General features: G+C 34.2%; 1 protein-coding gene across 1 annotated transcript; it reads right to left on the reverse strand.

The window, feature by feature from the left end:
• Window positions 1-435: 435 nt before the first annotated feature.
• On the reverse strand, window positions 436-11,288 carry LOC113091349 (palmitoyltransferase ZDHHC23-like). Its single transcript, XM_026256817.1, has 11 exons — window positions 10,776-11,288; window positions 9,200-9,555; window positions 7,588-8,238; window positions 6,008-6,175; window positions 5,632-5,899; window positions 5,420-5,499; window positions 3,953-4,036; window positions 3,312-3,435; window positions 2,078-2,398; window positions 822-907; window positions 436-601 (listed from the first exon to the last, which is right to left on the reverse strand). Exons 2-7 carry the CDS (start codon window positions 9,319-9,321, stop codon window positions 4,003-4,005), a joined length of 1,323 nt encoding a protein of 440 aa, XP_026112602.1. The 5' UTR covers window positions 9,322-9,555; window positions 10,776-11,288; the 3' UTR covers window positions 436-601; window positions 822-907; window positions 2,078-2,398; window positions 3,312-3,435; window positions 3,953-4,002.
• Window positions 11,289-15,689: the final 4,401 nt, after the last annotated feature.

The raw sequence follows: 15,689 nt of genomic DNA on the forward strand, positions 1-15,689 counted from the left end.
TCAGCCTTGTAAAGAATCGTTTAATCATGTACACTGCCACCATCTGAACAGCGACTTGGTAGGATGAATAAGCTGATTTTTTTTTTTAAACATAAACAATGAAACAAAAAACAAACAAAAAGGGACATAAGGTTTACTGGGACTGACAGAAAAAAATATTACACAATAAAAATTAATATAAGAATGTTTATTTTAAAAGCTAGCAAGAAATGCTAATGTGTTCATATACCAGTCCACATGGGATTATTTTCCCCATGGGGTTTTTCTGATTTCTTTTTTGCTATTAAAAGCAGTCAATAAAAAAAAAAAAAAAAAAATATATATATATATATATATATATATATATATATATATATATATATATATATATATATATATATATATATAATAACAATGATCTGCATCTTTAAATCTACTAATATACATTATACATACTGTTAGGTTAATTAATATTCAGGTAACAGAAGTCTTCATCCTCCACCTCTTCATTCTGTGAGCGTTTGTTCTTGCGTCGCTTCTGATTTTTCGGCCGAACAGAGGACTGACCGTCAGAAACGCCTCCAGGTTGCAATGCATTGTCTGCTGAGCTACTTTTCCTCTTCTAAACATCAAATGAAACATGAATGTTACTAAAACCCATTCGAGAATACATTCAAAGAGTTTTTTTTTTTTTTTTAAGAAGTGTTGCACACGCATTGGTCCTTATTCATGAAACATAATCAGAATACATTTCTGTGTAATCATTCACAAAACCAGTCAGTCTTATGTTGCTGTGTTGAATTCAGTGGATTCTATTTTGTTCTTTAGAATGGGATTATTACCTTATAGCAAACCACTCCAGCGATGATTCCACATACGATTAAACCTATGCTGCAAGCCACAGAGATTATCATGATGGGCATGTCACCTGAGAGAAGATAAACACAATGTTTCTTTTTTTTCCCTCAGTTTCTTATTATTGCAAAAATGCAGGGCTATGCATAAACAAACATTACTACAACAAAGTAAAAAAAAAACTATAAGAACATGCAAAAGCAAATCTTCAAACATAAATTAACAGATCACACTCTGTTATCCGTCTCTTTTTTGAAGAAGTTTGCCAAACTTTAGGACGCACTTGATTCTGATATATGTCATATGTATTATGTTTTTAAACAAATAAAGAGTTTGTTATTGTTGAGTAGTTTTTATTGAATACTTTCCAGTAGTGGTGAACTATTTAACAGAAAAGTGCTGTAACACTCTTTTGTGTCGAGTCCCTTATACTTGATTATAAATCTTGAATGATAATCATGACTAAGGTAAACAGCCATAAAATGGTTATATTTCTGTATATGGGTCAAAGAGGAAAGTGTTTAAGCATAAAAAAGTGTAATACTGCTTTTAACTGTTGTAGCTTTTCCCCCCAAAAAATGCAAAACGTTTTCCATTTTATTTAATTGCAATTTTGTTTTTGTTTATCTGAGCAAAAAATAAATATCATACATTTTGCCCTGATTTACAGAAGACACCCAGTAAAATGTCATTCAGTGTAACAATCTTGTCAGGAATATTTAACACAAAAATCAATTTATGACATATTAAAAGACTAATTACTTCCACCCCAAATACTAACGAGTTGTAATTGTACATTTTTAACATTTGCCACTATCCTAGGTTTTGCCCATTTGTCAGTAAGAATTTTGTACTAATTTAAAACACAATCAAATTTAGTATGCTCCATTATTCATTCAGATATTTTAATATGTACATGTCAGAATAAGCATGTTGTTTGAATTTTTGCATAAATATTGTTTTACACTGAATGACAATGTTACATTATTTCAACCAAATTTTGACATTTTATTCTCCAAAAACTTATTTAAAACATTAAAAGTAGACATTTTACTTACATTTAATGTGCTTTCTATGGACACAAAATCACTTTTGTACATTTTTCTTGATGCGGACATCTTAACGTCTTTGACCCATAAATAAAAAATGCCATATGTGATAACAAAAATGGGTTTAGTTTTAGCTAACCGCCCATACCTGGTGCTATGTTAAGGAAGATATCTTATAAAATAAATATTTTTACCATTTTCTGTTGTTTTCACCAGTGTAATTTGTCCTTGAAGACTCCCATGCGGGAAAGTGGTGAGTTCATAACAGTAAGTCAAAAAGTCACTCTCTTGTAATTTGTCCAGTATGATTCTGTGATTTGATTCGACAGAAAGACGACCAGTATAGTTGCTGTCAAATATTGTAAGTCCATGGTCAGGGCTGAACACAAAAACCTTCTGATTCGGACACTTGTTCCATACAGCTAGGGTTACTGCCATGCCACTTGTAACCTTTAAGTTAAAAGACGCACTTCCACCCAACAGAGCTCTAATCACATCTTCATCTGTCAAGGCCCCTGTGAAAAACAAACACAGAAAGAAGTGCAAAAAAAAAAAGAACAACCATTTAATTGTCCAAACAACAATTTTCATAATTTATCATATATTTTTTGTTCTTAAGTGTGATTAGTTTATCAGTTTTTAAACAGTACATAACAATAGCACACCTAATGAATCAATGTTCTTTATTTTAGCGGCTTTTGAACCTGTATTTGCTCTGTAAACTCATTTTCTTTCTTTTTTTTTCAGTTAAATTGAACAGAGGTTTTTAAAGTAAATTTTAGTTACATTCATCACAAGACTAATTCACTACAATTTAAAGGTTTTTACACTACCATTTAAAAAGAGCGGTAAGATTTATTTATTTGTTTATTTATTTATTTTTAAAGAAATCAAAGCTTTTATTCAGCAAGGATGCATAAAATTGGTTAAAAGTGACTGCAAAGTCTTCTCCTTGTTATGAAATATTTAATAAATGTGGATTTTTTTTTCTATCCATCAAATAATCCTGAAAAAAATGCATCATGGTTTCCACAAACATATTAAGCAGCACAATTGTTTTCAACATTGATGATATGGATGATGATAATAATAAAAGTTTCTTGAGCACCAAATCAGCATCTTAGAATGATTTTTGAAGGATCATGTGAAGAAATGGCGGCTGAATATTCGACTTTGCCATCACAGGAATAAATTACATTTTTACAAATATTAAAAAAGAAAATAATAATATAATTGAATATAGTAATATAGTGTTTTTACTGTGTTTAGTTTTTTGAGCAACCTTGGTGAGCACAAGATATTCCTTTCAAAAAACACACAACAATTTTTTAACTGTAGCATAGACTGTATAAAACAAAACAACATTAACAAAAATCATAGCTAAACTCTCTCTGTGTCTCACAGTCACATACACTCACACACACATACCTGTTATAAGGGTTATTAAGACTATTGACAGACGGGTCCAGTGCTGCTCAAGCATGACAGAGATAGGTTGTCCAATCCTCATGGTGTCTTGTGCTACAAGGACGTGCAATGCTGATACATTTCTCTGCATAAACACACAGTAACCACAACGACAGCCCCGATGGCTCTTTATCACATAAGGTTGGGGGCAGGGTAATTCACATCTTTAAAAAAAATTAAAAGGAAAACTTAATGTAAAGAACGATCACATCTAAGACTATATAGTGATTGTCGTACTTTCTTACCATTTTTAAATTAGTGATAGATTTTAAACCTTTGATACTTTTTGTACCCAACAATTTGTTTAAATAAAAAATTACGTTTTGCACTGCTCATATCAATCTTTTTGAATTGTTGTAGTTTCACTTTATTTTTCATATTGTAGGAGGAAGCGTTTTTTCTGTTTTGCTCTCAGTCTACATTGTGGTTGCACAGAGGCGAGAGGACCACCATTGCTCTAAAAACACTTCCTGTCTTTTTCATCTGCAACGGTCACACACGGCCCTTCCACTGTAAGCAACACAACCAAGACTCTTACTAAACTCTTACACAAAACAATCGGTCTGTGCAAGAAACTGAACAGTATTTATATCATTTTTTACCTCTGATTCACGCAATGTCCAAACTGTTATGACTCTCCTAATTGTTTCTCCTAAGAAACAAAGTCACCTACATCTTGGATGCCCCTGGGGGTAAGCAGATAAACATAACATTTTTATTTTGGGGTAAAAAATCCCTTTAACAAGACATTTCGGTGTCTATCCAAACACCTTCATCGGTTGTAAAAAGAGGAAACAGAAGATTGCATGTCTAAGCACGGTATAAGCTACACTATGCATCAATTAAGTGGCTGTTTTGTTTCTATGTATAAATCCTCACGCTCCTCACTACACTTAACAGAATATACAATTTTACTTTAAGTGATAACAGCATGTTTTCTTTCTTTCTTTCTTTCTTTCTTTTTTTTTAGAAATGTTTCGTTTTGTATGAGTTTTGATAAATGTCCAGTTTGGGTAACCACATTTCTTTAATGCTTGCTTTATGTGATTATTCTCTTGTTCTCTGGCCTCTAGAAACGTGGTTTTACTCTCTGCCCGATGTTGCAAGGTGCAAATCACACCCAGTTTTTGTTCTAATGGGTGGAGTGTGTGTTACACATTTTATATGTCATGAAATGACCTTTAAAGGTCCGTTGATCATGTGACTTTTGTGGATATATTTGCCAAAGTTACTTCCTGTTATAACAACTGATGAAGGTCTTTGGATAGACACCAAGTTAAGCTTTTTATAGTTCAGTGGTTTTAATAGCAGTGTACATTTTTGGAACAGAACTGTAAGGTATACTTCAGTGAACACCTGTAATTAGAGGAGAGTGTACAACATCATTTGTCCTGAGAGGGTACACTACAAAGGTAGCAGCATATTTACAGTTACAAGGATTTATACATTTGGTGAAAAATGTATATATATATTGTTTTTGTTTTATTAGCATTTGGCAGGCTGATAAAACTTCTCAAGTAATCTTTTCAGATTTAAAGGGATAGTCCACCCTAAAAATTCTAGAAAAAAAAAGAACTGTACACTGTCTCTTCCTATTCAACGTCCCTGTCCTAAATGATAGTTATGAAATATCAAAAGACCTTTGAAACAACATGTTTCATGTTTAAAAAAACAATTCAGGTGAACTATCCCTTTAAAATATTTAGCACAGTGCTAAATGTATCTAATAATCACTAATACATTTCTTAATTGCAGTAATGCAGAAATATTTCAGGGTGACACATTTATGTTCTCAGTTCTATCATCAGATCAAGTTTTCTTAATATTTCACACACTTGTCATTAAAAACACACACACTTGATTGCCACTCAGATTACAAAGTTGCACACTTATGTCTGATCACGTAAGCATGTTTCATTCATACAGATTGGTTATTTATACCTTAAAGTTGCAGAGTTTTGTTATATTTCATGAAAACATGGTTGCGTTCACATATTACATTGAACCCAATTCAAGATGTCCATACAGATGATCACTGGAATAAAAATCTTAAAAATATGTTTGCTCACCAATTTAAATCGACTGCCTTGAAGTTCCTGCTTAGCTTCTGGCCAGTTCCATACTGTCCATAATTAACAAAACAACCATTCTACAAGATGAAAACAAGGTGAATGTGTCAACCGACTCTTTAGACCTAACCAGACGCTTAGTTGTTTAAGATCTTGTATAATTATAGTTTAAGTTCCACCCAGGATCATGTCTATAGTCCCTTGAGTCATACCATGACTGTGAAGGTGAAAGGGGAACCGTTCTCATCCGTGTTCATTGTGAGAAACTGAATCCAGTTCTGGAGAAAGCCTCGCGAATACATGCCAGTCTCCACAACCAGGCCACAGAAGCGCCGTCTGCCAGTTTTGTTGCGCAAAGCAATCTGAGCTTCGCGTTCTGTTACGTTGTAACTGACATTGATGATCTGAAGGATGAACAGGTGGAACAGACCGCCTGTTATGATAAAGCTGTACCACACACACGTAAAGCACAGTGCTGTGCTACACACACAAACACACACAAAAGTGTTACATTAGGATGAAAACACTGTGCAATGTGCATGTGCATATTTTCAATTAAATGCATATATACAGTAATGGATGGAGTACCTGTACTGGTTATAGACTCCAGGGCAGTATAACATGGCAGTGAATAGACTCTGTTGTGGACATACACTCCGTAACACCAAACTGATCCCGTAGAACGATGTCACCAGGAAAAGAAAGAGCGTCAAAACGAACTGCCTGTGATTGGCCTGACCTACACAGCTGTTTATCCTGTCATGAAAAATCACATGCATATAAAGACAAATAATAAGCAACACGCTTACAGACATTTTCATTCAAACAATGTAGAACAACTACACTATTTTCTCTCTTGTCAATGTAGCTTTAATGAGAATTATGTGGCTCATGGCATGTTCATACTCATGTTTGTGCCTGTGTGTGTGTAGAAGTATCATGGAGACAGATTGGCCTGGTGAGAGCTCCCTTTACTGTGCTGAAAGCTGTGTTCCTGTGGCCTTTGCACATGTCTCACCAGCCTGTCTGCTCCAGTGACGTCTTTTGGGAATCAGCTTGAACATATGTGTGTGTCTGATGGGGTAGGGAACACATGCATACAAGTGTGAAAAGATCAGAACATGAATCAAATCATTGGCATGAGCACTAATTTAAACAATTCATTTTGGAATTGGTCAACTTTTTATGTAGTAAGAATTTGCAATAAGCCAGATATCTTAGAAGGAAAGGCATATATAACAACATTAAAATGAATATTTGAAATAATAGTCGGTTGACTGATTATCCAACCAACACAAGCGTTAAGTGATATTTTTAATGAACATCTAAAATGACGATGCAATGGTTATTCTGTGAAGCTGAAGTGACTCAAATATGAAGTTTATGAATGAAAGCAGATGGCCACATTGCTCTCTCTCCTTATATTGTTCATAAATCATCAATTCATATAGAACTTTTTTTAGATATTGAATATTTATTTTTATATAAATATTTTCAAATAATTATTGAATAATAAATAATTTAATATGACAATTATATTTGTAAAATAAAATATATAATAAAATATTATAGAAGTATTTTATATTCTAATATAAATATATATATATATATATATATATAGGATTAATTTATTTCAGAAAGGATGCATTGAATTGATCACAAGTAAGGACTTTTATAATATTGCAAACAATTTATATTTCTAACAAATGCTGTTCTTTTGAACTTTTAAATAATCTAGAAATATTAAGCACAGCAACTGTTTCCAACATTAATAATAATTAGAAATATTTAATGAGCACCATATCAGCATATTTAAATGATTTCCTATGAATCCTGTGACTCTGAAGACTGGAATAGTACCTGCAAGCTGAAAATTCAGTTTTTCCATCACATGAATAAAATACATTTTACTATTATATATATATTTAAAAAACAAATTATAATCTCTCACAATACTGCTGTTTTACTGTATTTTTAAATAAATGCAGCCTTGGTGAGCATAAGAGACTTTTTCTAAAAATCTTACTGTGGCACCATATTATTGAATGGCAGTGTAAATATAGATTGTTTTGACATTTAGAGAATATTTAAATAATGTTCAGTTCACTTCACACTAGGAATGAGGTGCTCATACTCAATTTTTAAAGAAGAAGGAATGAGAAACCCACCAAACACAGTGGTGATCCATTCGAAGGACACATGCCCCACAGATCCTGCAGTGGCCTGCCCTTGGTGGGCGCACCTGTCGGCACACAGGGCATAACTTCTTCTTTCCTTCCTTTTCCCCATTTGATTGGCTGATTCCTTTGCAGGGGTCAGAGTCTCCAGGTAAATTTGTGCTCTGATTGGTTGCACAGATACTGTTATTTCCCAGAGCTAATGACTGGGATTTGACAAAGCCTGGTCCTTGTTTAGTGCGCACAAGGGAGATAAGGGTCAACATCATGCCTGTCGTCACAATAACCAGCTGCAGATTACTCACATCTCCTCTGGGAAGGATCTCAGTGAGGAAAAGGTAGTACATGTAGGCAAGGGAGAAAAGTGCCAAGCTAAGGAAAAATAATGTGCGTCTTTTCTTTCTGTGAGTCACATAGTAATACCAAAGCACCAGTCCTGGTAGGACAGTAAGGACTACAACTCCCAACATACAGTTAATTGCTGCCACTCGCAACAGGCCAGGAATTAATACCATGGGAGGTAAGACAGAGATTTCCAATCGAAGGGGTCCTATGGCACAACATGGCAAACCCAAACGATCAGCCATGCACGAGACGAAACGAGAGAAGATGTCTGGCTTGTCTTGCTCTCCTCTGATTAACCTATTTAGAAAAAGTGACAAATTCACTATTCAGCATTTACACATTATTATGTTATCAGTTTTATGTATGGAAATGACAAGTTGCAAGCCATCACATTGTGTGTCCCTTGTGAAAAAGAAGTACACTAAAGAATATTTTTTAAAAGAGCACTTCAGAGTTCATACAGTTTAAAAGAATATACTTAACTGCTGACTGAATGTATGTTTTAAGATACGTAGATGTTCATTGCAATCAAATCAAAATTAATTATGTGCTAATTTTTTTATTAAATGCAATAAGACAAACTTTATCATGCTTTTATTAAGTGTGACCTGTATCTTTAAATTTTAATTTTATAATTAATAATACAGTTAAAGTGAAATATGGTACTTACGAATATACTGACAAATAGCCTTTGCTATTGAAAGTTGTCATGTCTTTAAACATATATATATATATATAAAAACATGAGTAATGAAGTTGCAATTAGTAATATATTAGCTTTAAATTTAGTATTGAGTAAAACATTACAGTTAAATTATGATCAAGTAGTTTACATGTGCCTTATTATGTCAGTCAGCACGTTAAAATACTGTGTACTGTGTTACAGAACGATGAAAGGATTATTAAAACATGATTTTAATTTGACATTTTTACAAAGCACACTGTTTAAAATGCTTTACACTTACAGTAGGTGGCTTTTTATTTCATTAATATTATAATATCTGCAAGTACAGTTTTTTTTAAATATCCACACATTTAAAGAGGCACATTCATTACAATTAAGAGTATTTCTTTTTCACAAAGGGTTACAGCGATTAAAAAAACAGTTTGGACCTACAGTAATGTGCAAATGGACAAACTTATTTAATTAAACGACACTTTGTAAAGTGTACAAGTGTAAAGTGTCAAAAGTGTATATCAACAAATGTAACGTAAAACCATCTCTGCATGCCATGATCTTAACTGGGTGACCTCTGACCTTTCACAGGCATCATCAAGTTCTTCACAGTCACAGCAGCAGTACTCTCTTTGCTGGTCGATGTCTCCACAGCAGCACAGAGGGTCATCTGGTTCCGGGGGCTTAAAACGTTCTCGTTTCATCTCTTTATGTCAGAAACAACCCGCTTCCACTGTGAAATCAAACTTTCTTTGAGAGCAGGTTAGATCACATTTAGTCAGCTGAATGAAAACGATAATTCAGCTTGCAAAGATGCTGTTGGTAGTTTTTGCAGTTAGTTGACAGAACAGAAGACTGCAGATTTCTTGTTCGGCTTCCTTACTCGTCATCTGCTCTTTACATCAGAAGCTTCATGTTAAAATCATGCGTTCCACGGTCTGAGAAAAAACAAAAAACAAACAAACATAAAAATGAAGCAAATTATTTTTTCCTTATAATATCACTTTACAAAAATGTACTTGTTATTGAACAATTCATTCACAAATGATCATTTAACAGATTTATGAAGTGTACAAATAAAAAACTTCTTTCTAATTGAACAACAGATGCTCAATTCTATCTTACATTTCATTGTGAACTTCACCAGATGGATTGATTCTTTTATTTTTATTTTAAATGAATTTAGCTCTTTTTTAGATTAGAGATTGCTTTATCATCATCATGGTAATAAATATGTATAATAAAAGGTTAAATTAGTTAATGTTAGGGTTAGGGTTAACAATAAACACTATCAAAAATTTAAAATCAAATCACTTTTATTGTCACATCACCACAGCACATGTGCCTTAGTGAGTGATTTTTTTAGGAGCATGCTCCAGACAGTGCAGACACTATTTACATATAAACATACACACTTCAACAGATGACAATGTGCAACATACACATACATAAACCCAGTACACACAATGTACTATTAGACATACTTACAATATATTTATTTATTAATCTTTGTTAATGTTAGTTAATGAAAATACAGTTGTTAATAGTTAGTTCATGTTAATTCACTAGTTAATTCGACTAATGAACCTTATTGTAAATTGTTACCAATATTATAAATACAAAAATATTAAACTGGTTTTGAATAATATTTATGGTCAGTTTACACTAAACACACAAACTAGTTTTAAGTCACAGAGGAACAGCACTGATATCTAGCCTAACACATGTTTTTCTCACTTGAGATCTGGCACTGACATTCAAGAGAACAAACATTTCACATTAGGACTTGTCTAGAAATAATGTACATAATGTAAAATATTAATATCTGAATCCGCTCTTTGTATCTTGAATTAAGGCCATCTCACGTCTCATGTGGATCCCATAATTGGGCCATCAAAAAACTTTTCCCTGAGAGGCTGTTCTCTATTACAGTTGTCGGATAGAGAATATAACAGAGTGGCATGTGTTTGACATGTTCTAAATTACATTTGTTCCCTGGAGTAAACAAAAGATTTGCCCTTGAGTGTGTTGTGATTTAAAATTAACCCTGCATAGGGTTATACTAATTTATGAAGACCACTTATAATATTTATTAACAATAATTTTATTTTGAAACCTTCTAAAACCAATAAAAGCATTCTTAACCTCAATCTGTTACCTATGGTTTAACCGCCTCAAAACAGGTGGAAGTGCATCCCACACGAAGTTCTTCAGTTTATAGGATACATCAAATTGTAGCCTATAAAACTGAGTCTTAATTAGTTCCTCATCTTCTGTGATGCACTTATAATATTTTTTGTCCCATGATGTCAAGATGCCATACACAGAAATCCAGCGGAAGTTTTCCAGTTAATCCGATTTTTTCCTGTCAAATGATTACTTCCCATAAAAGAACGCAGATGGAAGTCCAGATTCGTGTTCGTTTCATTTAAAAACGAAAGCAAAAAAAAAAAAAAAAATGTCGTTTGCTCCTTAAAATACCTCCAATAAACAGAAAGGTGCGTCTTTGTAAGGTTTATTATGAGGAGCAGCTCGTGAAGATCCTCAGGACTGTCCGGAAGGCAGTGATAGATAACTCTGCGCGCTCACGCTCCTCTCTCTCAAGCGTTCTGAGAGGGCAGGCGCGTGAGAGGGATCTGTTTACACGCGTTGTTACCGATTAGGGTTGGGTGGTGCCATTGAAAAAGGATGATGGCAGGTGTTACCGTGACAGCGACAACGTGAAGCACCGCGGAGAAACAGTAGCGCGCATACCGTGCATTATCGGAGGGCCAGACACAGGGTCACAGAGGGTCACATTTTAACTCTTTTATTGTGTTTATGTCAATTTTAAACATTTATGGTAAAGAATACGCTGTAAATATACTGTTGTGTATAGTAGGCTATATAACCAATCAAAAAGGAATAAAATGTCAGCTTTATGACAATTATTATAATTTTTTTAAAGTTTACTATCTGTGTGTGCAGCACGTCATGACCTTTCACCTCATACCATTCATTTTTTTTTTTTACATATGTCTAATTATTATTTATTTTAATCGATTTTTAATTTGTTACTTTTGAATGAATTTCTTCTAAGGCAGTTTGTTCTGGGTTTGATGGGGAGAAACAGAAACTGTAAAAAGTATTGTCACTCTACAATTAATTAAATTTTTTCTAAAAAATAATAATAATTATATAATATGTAATGTTTCTAATTTATAAGCCTTCACATATGCCCTGCAATGGGGATAAAGGCCACAAAATTACATAAATGTATTATTATAAAATTAATAAATAAACAAATTAGCATTTTTATCTGTTATATTTATAGTCAAGCGGTATTGTGTTTCATTTAAAGTTTGAGATTAAGAACAAAAAAAGTTATGTTTTGTTAAATAACATAAAGCAAGCAATATGAATGGGCATGACGTCTCTGCTACTAACTTTCTAGAAACCTCGGCATTTCGTTTTTAGCTTTCCTTAAGCAGAATCCTAGATGCCTGTAGACCAGGTGTGCTACTGCTCATCCTGCAGGATTCTTGTCAGCCATTAAATGTTTCCTTCCAGTGTTCGGCAGGTGCTGCATGATGGAGGTGAAGTTATAGTGGCAGAGGGTACACCAAACACCTGGAGTCCCAAGTCAGATTCAGAAACAAAATACTAGATTACTGCCAAGTCTTGACTGACGCTGCATACATGTCATCAGATCACTTACGGTGCTCCCTTCACCCCAAACTTGGTTGTATGTGTTCTCAGCAGCTGACGTCTTTGGATTCTTGGAAGTCAGGGTCAAACTATGGTCACAGCAGAGATGATATGTGATCTCCTCATGCGATAGTTCGGACAGATGTGAATCCGTTTGATGCGACCACACCCTCTGAGATCAGGATTCTTGTAGGTGGTGATCTAAACCAACAGGAGGACACAATGTTCCCTAATAAAACCAACTGCAAAACACACTATACCTGTCAAAAGCAGATGACGGCAGTTTCAACAAACAGAAACTGATTAAATAGACACTTAATAAAAACAGGCTCCAGCACAATTCCTGGCTTAATGTGAACTTGTTTTTACAAAAAGGCTGCAGGTTAAGGACATTTTTCCCCAAATAAAAGGCATTTGCATAACTTTCAGTTCATTAGCTTTTCAAAAACACCAGTCACGATTAGCCCACAGCATCACACAAGCGTCTACAGGGCATTCTCAGGTGCATGAGGCTTCAACAGCCACAGTTTGCTGATAAAGCAGTCTATAAAATGCAACGTGTTCTTCTGCAATGACCTCATTATTTGAGGCAAAAGAAAGTAAACAGATTACACAAGCATAATATTAAGAATTTAGCCATTCGTGAGTATTTTTTCTGAGAATACAATCAATCACAGACCTTGTTTGGTTATACAATGAAATAAAAAGAAAAAAAAGGCAACCACACACATACACTGTGTGGATCTCAAGCTTTTTGACTCGAAGGCCCCCCACCATATCCAACTAAATATTGTGTTCCAAAGACGAGAGAAAGTAATCCAGGTTTGGAACAATGTGAATATGATTGCATGATGATAGAATGTTCATTTTTGGCTGAACTATCCCTTTAAAGACAGCCATAATCAACTTAACAAAACATTAGTGTGTAAAAATATCTTGCAACACACTGGCTCTGGAGTCTTATCTAGGCTCCGTCATGATAGTGCAGCTCTTACTGTAATGTCTAACAGTAATGCAGTTGGTATTGACATTTCCATGGTGAAGACTAAAAGTGAACTGGAATTAACTGGAGGAGTGTGTTAAAAGCCTGCATATGATTAGCTCTCACACATGGCAGCCGACCTATAGGCTTAATGCACTTGGTCTAATGCAGTCTGTCTGTCTAATGCATCTATGGGTGTAGCCTCTTGTCTTTCTCTGTCTGACAGCGATGACATAATGATCCGGAAACTCAGTTTTTCCATAACCTTTATGCATTTTATGTTTGATAAAGCAAGGAAGAGAGACAAATTGCGTGTGCCTATTTTTGCAGAGACTGCAGTATTTGCTCTACCCACACTCTGTAATAAAATCATGAGCAAGTTGAACAGTTCCAAAGAGGCAAAGACAGAAAGAAAGAGCAGGGTGTGACATGGGACCCTTTGTAATGATAAACTGTAAAACAAATGTTTTTATAATTATATCCTGCACATTAAAATATCATGAGCCATTTGCATTCAAACCGATTCAAATCACAATGTTCTTCCTAAAAGGTTTTCTGAAAGACGTATTTTCAAACAGCCAGAAAGTCACAAATCATGGAGCATTTCAACATACACTCAGTAATGCCTTACTGAGGGGGATGTTTCATGCATTTTCATGCATTCTGGCTTATTTACCCAGTTAAATTCTCATTCTAAACTGCCATAGTAAAAAAAAAAAAAAAGATGTATTATTTCTGTGCCAAATATATTCCTTCAGGGTTCGTAGTTTTGGAAAGTTTTTTTCAAATATGTCCCTGTATGACGTCATTAAGGGCAGAATTCCTTGTATGGGCACTTCCCCGGAAGAGTGTGTGCACACATCAGCTAGAGCGAGGGCAAGAGCAGATCAACTCACTTCAATCAGGTTACAGAAGCTGTCGGCATCACTGTGCAGGACTTGCTCGAGAAGGATTTGTCAATTTGTTTTTAGACCAAGAAATCAACAATGTCACCAAAGAAGTGTGTTTTTGATTTTGGAAAAAAAAACTTTGTTCTGCTTCCCAAAGAACCAAGTGTTAAGGGAACAGTGGATGCAGTTTGTTTCTCTGTTGCAGCAACACATTGTGTAAGTGTGTCTGCTCTCCGCATTTCGGTAAATAAATTTAGGTCAATAAAGATTTTGTGCCTCTTTTATTTATGTCTATGGTCACAGCCTGCAGATGAGTGCAAAGCAAAAACTGTGCATGCTCGAGACTCATTAGCTCCGCTCACGGTATGCCTCCAGGATCCAGAAGCAGAACAACTATATCTGTCTTATAAATCTGATCAAACTAAAGACACTATGGAGATATTAATGCAATACTACTCTATAGGTACTCAAGATTAACGTGTGTTATGCCCCCTTTAAAATTCAGCATAAAGGACTGTTTTATAGTAACTGCCTGCCAGCACAATAATTAGTTAATTACACAAAATAATGCTATAATAAGATAATACTACAGTACTGTAATACTACAGTAATAAATAATAAGATAATACTACAATCGATAAAAGAAACATCAACAGCGATCATGTGAGGCGTCATTGCATTGGTTGGAGCATATTTTATTCTACGTCCTTTGTAGAAGACACCAAGTAAAAAAAAAATAATGAGAAAAGGCATAGGCAAAAACAATGTTTAATTTTTTTTTCATTTATGAATCCGTTTTTATATTTTTATTTTTAACCAAACTATTATTTTTGTCCAAAGATGATTCTCAACTTTGTAATGAAAGATAACTATGATAAACTATTTTACTTCATGAAAAATATGTGTAAAATGTCCATAAATTGGTATTCCCAATTCTATACAATTTATCTACATCTAATTTGCATATTAATGTATCCTTGGGAGAAACCATAATGAAAAAAAGAATAGTAATAATTGGAGTAATAGCTTTCCATAAGAACATTTCATATTTCTTAAGAATACTGATCTACGATTTCTTTCCCTATTGACTTATTGTGTCTCCAAAAATGCCTGCTCAACATGATGTTTGTCCTGATGTCCTCTACAGAAGACATGTATGAAAATGATGCCCTGTTTCGTAACAAAAATGTCAAATTCCGATATGAAACCATATAACATTTTTCTGAAATGTTAGATTTAAATGATAATTAGAAAATAGTATCATATTTCCCTAAGAGATCTAAATTTGATCATTCTGTCAATATCAGTCATTTTTGACCAAGGAGAAGGTGTGTTTATGATCAAACCTCCAAACAGTTGATATGCCTAAAAAGCCCTGAATGTGCTCTGTACAGGACATCCAGACAGATGGTTCAGATAGACAGAAAGACAGATAGGACTAAAGTGTGTGTGATGTAGGAGGGGGAGATAATGTGTAGCTCTGTCAGCTCAGTGTCAGAGTGTGACACTTCTC

The sequence above is a fragment of the Carassius auratus genome, unplaced genomic scaffold (genome assembly GCF_003368295.1).
Source record: "Carassius auratus strain Wakin unplaced genomic scaffold, ASM336829v1 scaf_tig00214183_4049273_7079891, whole genome shotgun sequence".
In the NCBI taxonomy this organism is placed as follows: domain Eukaryota; kingdom Metazoa; phylum Chordata; class Actinopteri; order Cypriniformes; family Cyprinidae; genus Carassius; species Carassius auratus.

Coding starts and splice junctions, on each gene's coding strand:
- LOC113091349 (XM_026256817.1), bottom strand. CDS start 9,321: ATGAAACGAGAACGTTTTAAGCCCCCGGAACCAGATGACCCTCTGTGC. Junction 6,176..7,587: donor ATGGATCACCACTGTGTTTG/GTGGGTTTCTCA, acceptor TTTTCATGACAG/GATAAACAGCTGTGTAGGTC. Junction 5,500..5,631: donor CTTTCACCTTCACAGTCATG/GTATGACTCAAG, acceptor TTCATCTTGTAG/AATGGTTGTTTTGTTAATTA.